General features: G+C 33.8%; 1 protein-coding gene across 1 annotated transcript; it reads right to left on the reverse strand.

Annotated features, from left to right (window-relative positions):
- Window positions 1–131: 131 nt before the first annotated feature.
- LOC108769776 (uncharacterized) lies at window positions 132–2,902 on the reverse strand. The gene is made up of 4 exons (XM_018520960.1): window positions 2,563–2,902; window positions 1,346–1,548; window positions 264–446; window positions 132–190 (listed from the first exon to the last, which is right to left on the reverse strand). The coding sequence occupies exons 1-4, from the start codon at window positions 2,814–2,816 to the stop codon at window positions 132–134; spliced, it is 699 nt and encodes a 232-aa protein (XP_018376462.1). The 5' UTR covers window positions 2,817–2,902.
- Window positions 2,903–3,880: the final 978 nt, after the last annotated feature.

Consider the following 3,880-nt stretch of genomic DNA (forward strand, 5'->3'; position numbering starts at 1 on the left):
TGTCTAGTAAATAAGATGTAGGTGTAATGTTGTAATTACTAGGCAGTCACTAGACAAATTTATTGATATTACGAAATATTAGCTAGTGACTATCCAGTGACGAGTTAGAAATCTTATCTAGTTAATACTGTCTAGTGCTTAGATGGTAAATCAGATTGGTTAGATTCATTTCTGCTCGGGAAGTGATCACCTTTTTTAGTAATAAAATATTTTTTATATGTACATAAACATAAATATAACAATAAAATAATAAATTTTATTACCACTGGACAAAGACTCTGTATGTGTCAATAAGTTGCCTGACATATCTCGTATTGGAGATATGGACTTCTTTGTAATTTCTTTAATATTCATATTTTCATCCTCTATGTCTGTCTGATCCGTAGTATAAATATAATCTTTGTGTTTCAATTTTTCTATTTCTGTTAAAGCTTCTGCATAAGTACCTGATATAAATGCAAATATAATTCAGTTAAGCTTTTTGCACTGTTCATTTTTACATATACAGGGTGTTAGTTAAGTATGTTCCTATACTCAACAGAGCGATTCTTTGATTTATTTCAAGTAGAAAAGTCCATATAAACATATGTCCTAAACGGCTTAGTTTCCGAAATAAAAAAATTTTAACGTGTAGTAATAATCCGTTTATTTGAAAGAAATACAACTTGAACTAGTCAAAAACTAGTCAAAAACAGAAAAACAAAAACAGGCTTCAGTTCTTCTGACGAAATAAAACAATTAGATGAATTGTTGAAAATGTCCACCTTGCGTCATGATACATCCATCGAGCCTTCTTCTCAAAGATGAAGTCTATTTTTGATTTTGTGACTTTGACTTTGTCACTTTGTTTACGGTTGTGCGAATAGTAACTCACATGAAGCAAGGCATATTTATGCAGAAAGATATCTCAACGCAATTTATCGTTTTGTCAAACATTTGCGAACATTCACCTGTATTTCGGAAACTAAGTCGTTTAGGACACATGTTTATATGAACTTTTTTACTTGAAATAAATCAAAGAATCGCTGTATTGAATATAGGAACATATTTAACTAACACCCTGTATATATATGATATACCTTTTACATATATATATGTATATATTTATACGTATATTTATATACATGTATATATTTTAAATAATAAAATAGAAGTTACTTTATATAAGTAACTCATAAACGACTCGTTATTATTATTCGTTAGCAATTAAAGAAATTAATTAATACAAAATGACTAATTATTATAAAAAATAGAAAGGTAAATATAAAATCGTTATTGAAAATAAGTTTCAGTCATAACAAATAATACTATATTTGATAACTTTTTTTTAACAGCAATACATTACCTGTACTTTGCAATACTTTTATCGGATAATTAGGCCATTCATCTGGTGCACTTTTCCTAGCTTGTATTAATTTATGTAACGTGTTGCATCTTTTTTTTGTATACGGAGGTGGCATAAATTTTGTCATTAATTGCTGTGTTTCGGTATTACTGAATATCCATGAAGACGGCGCACAATCAATAGATTTTGTTTTATTATTATTGCTTGAGTTAATAAAATGTATAATATTTAAAAATTTCTTTTTGCATGGAGGCATGTTAAAAGCAAAGTTGAAATTCCAAAAACAACACACTTTAAAGAAATCCGTAATAATAAAAAAAGAATAATTCTAAATATGTTTTAAATAATTCTAAATATTCCGGTCAAATTGTGTTCCATATAATATTAGGAAACCAAAACAAACGGAACAAAACCCGCGGGAAATCTAGCAAAGTGTAGTTACTATTATTTATGGTGAGAAAGCTGCAATGATAATACAACGATATCGAACTATCATTAAAGCCTATTCTACAATGTGTTCTTTGTTTCTTGTTTCTTGCTTTTTATCTTTTGCTTTTTCCCTTTTTGTCACCGTTTTGTCAATAATTGTATTTCTTGTTACGTGTTTTATGTTTCTTCTAAATTTGTTAACTTTTAAACCTATTCTACAATGGGCTCTTTGTTTCCTGTTTCTTGCTGCTTGTCTCTTGCCTTCTTAACCAAAAAGGCAAGAGACAAACAGAATTAAATCTCAAGAAACAGGGAACAAAAAGCACATTGTAAAACAGCCATAAAAAATAGCAAAAAGCAAGAAACAGGAAACAAAAAACATATTGTAGAATAGGCTTAAAAGTTACAGAATCAAAATACTGGTCAATATTTATTAATTAATACTCGTGTAACAACGGCCTAAAGGAGCCTACAGACCAGAGCGGCGCAGCGGTGAGCCATGCATTACTAATGATGTCATGCAAAAGCATGGTACCGCTCGCCGCTCGCCGCATCTGGTCTGTAGGCTCCTTAAGGCGCTGAGCTAGGGATGGGAGATATCCGTATCAATACGCTGAAAATCGATTGCATCGATTCGAAATATCCTTTCTTGTTAAAAAAAAGCGATCGTGTACAAGGATATTGATTTAAATAACTCTTTAATTGCAAGAATTGATGTTCGGCAAAATAGGTTAAGTTAGTTACAAATGATTATTTAGCATATCGATACATGTATCGTTTATCCTTACCGTAATTGTGGGCCACTCCTGTAGCAATGCCTGTATGAGCACTTGAAACGGATGAACGCCGTCACTTTATAAATCACTTGCATACACCTTTGACGATATTTAATGAACTCTTGACGTGCAAAACCGAAGTCACTGAACGGCGAACGAATGGCGGAATGACACGATTCGTAAAGTTTCGGCAATTCTCGGTCGCACGATCCCAAAACTGTTCGAATTTTATTTTGATCGGTCATCCAAAGAACGCAGGAAATCATGGATCTCGCGATATATATGTACGATGAAAGTACCTCGGTCTCGCCAAATTTTCGATCGACTTATGTATGAACGGTCGCGTTCAGCAGAGAGCAGATTCAACCACGGTGGAAGGGATATAATATGGCGGACTACGTGCCGTTTCACGCACGATGCGCGTGATACATCATTTATCCTTGTTTAACATTCGGTGAATAACAAGGATAAGTAATGCAGCATGCGCATCATGCGTGAAACAGAACGGAGCCCTGGTGTGTACAGTTTACAAGCATCTCTCTCTGAATCTCCGACCTCTCTGTCGATAAAAACCAAGAAGACTAGAGACCAGAGGTGCGTTCCGTATCGCGCATGATGCGCATGCATCATTGTCCTTGTTTAACATTTGGTGAGCAACAAGGATAAACGACGCATTATGCGCATCATGCGAGAAACGAAAAGCACCCCAGGAGAGTCAACTCGGTGCCAATAGCGGTAGAGGGGATGAGGCAAAAAGTGGCGAATAACTTCCCCTATTCATGCGCTTCATTAGTCCTCTCTGTCGCTCTATATAATCGTCGCTCTGTCGCTCTTATAGGGTAAGGTTGCCGAAATCGCACCACTTTTCATATAATGGCTTATAACTCGGAAAGTAAGAAGGATATTCTCAATTTTTTTGCGGCGTAATAAACTGCAAGCTTTTCCCTTTCATATATAATTTTTTCAGATTTTTTTTCTATTATTATAATATTTTAAATGAAGATTTTTTACATACTTGTAAATAGTGCGATTTTGGAAATACGTTGCCTAAATCGCACCATAGGTTGTTGAAATCGCACTTCTATTACAATATACATTTATAATATATATTTTTACATAATAAAAAAAGAAATAAAATGTAAAAAATATAAGTAAAATATATGTAGAAATTATCTGTGAACCACACTCACCTGAAAGAAATGATTTCAAAGATCTTTGGTCCGCCAAACGTATATGCTTATTGTAGAGGTTATGGTTATGTCGCACCGACATGCATTGTGGTTATGTGTACGTCCCGTGTTGCCATATGCACGGTGCGATTTAGGCCACT

Source organism: Trachymyrmex cornetzi, unplaced genomic scaffold, assembly GCF_001594075.2.
Source record: "Trachymyrmex cornetzi isolate Tcor2-1 unplaced genomic scaffold, Tcor1.1 scaffold948, whole genome shotgun sequence".
NCBI classification, from domain to species: Eukaryota; Metazoa; Arthropoda; class Insecta; order Hymenoptera; family Formicidae; genus Trachymyrmex; species Trachymyrmex cornetzi.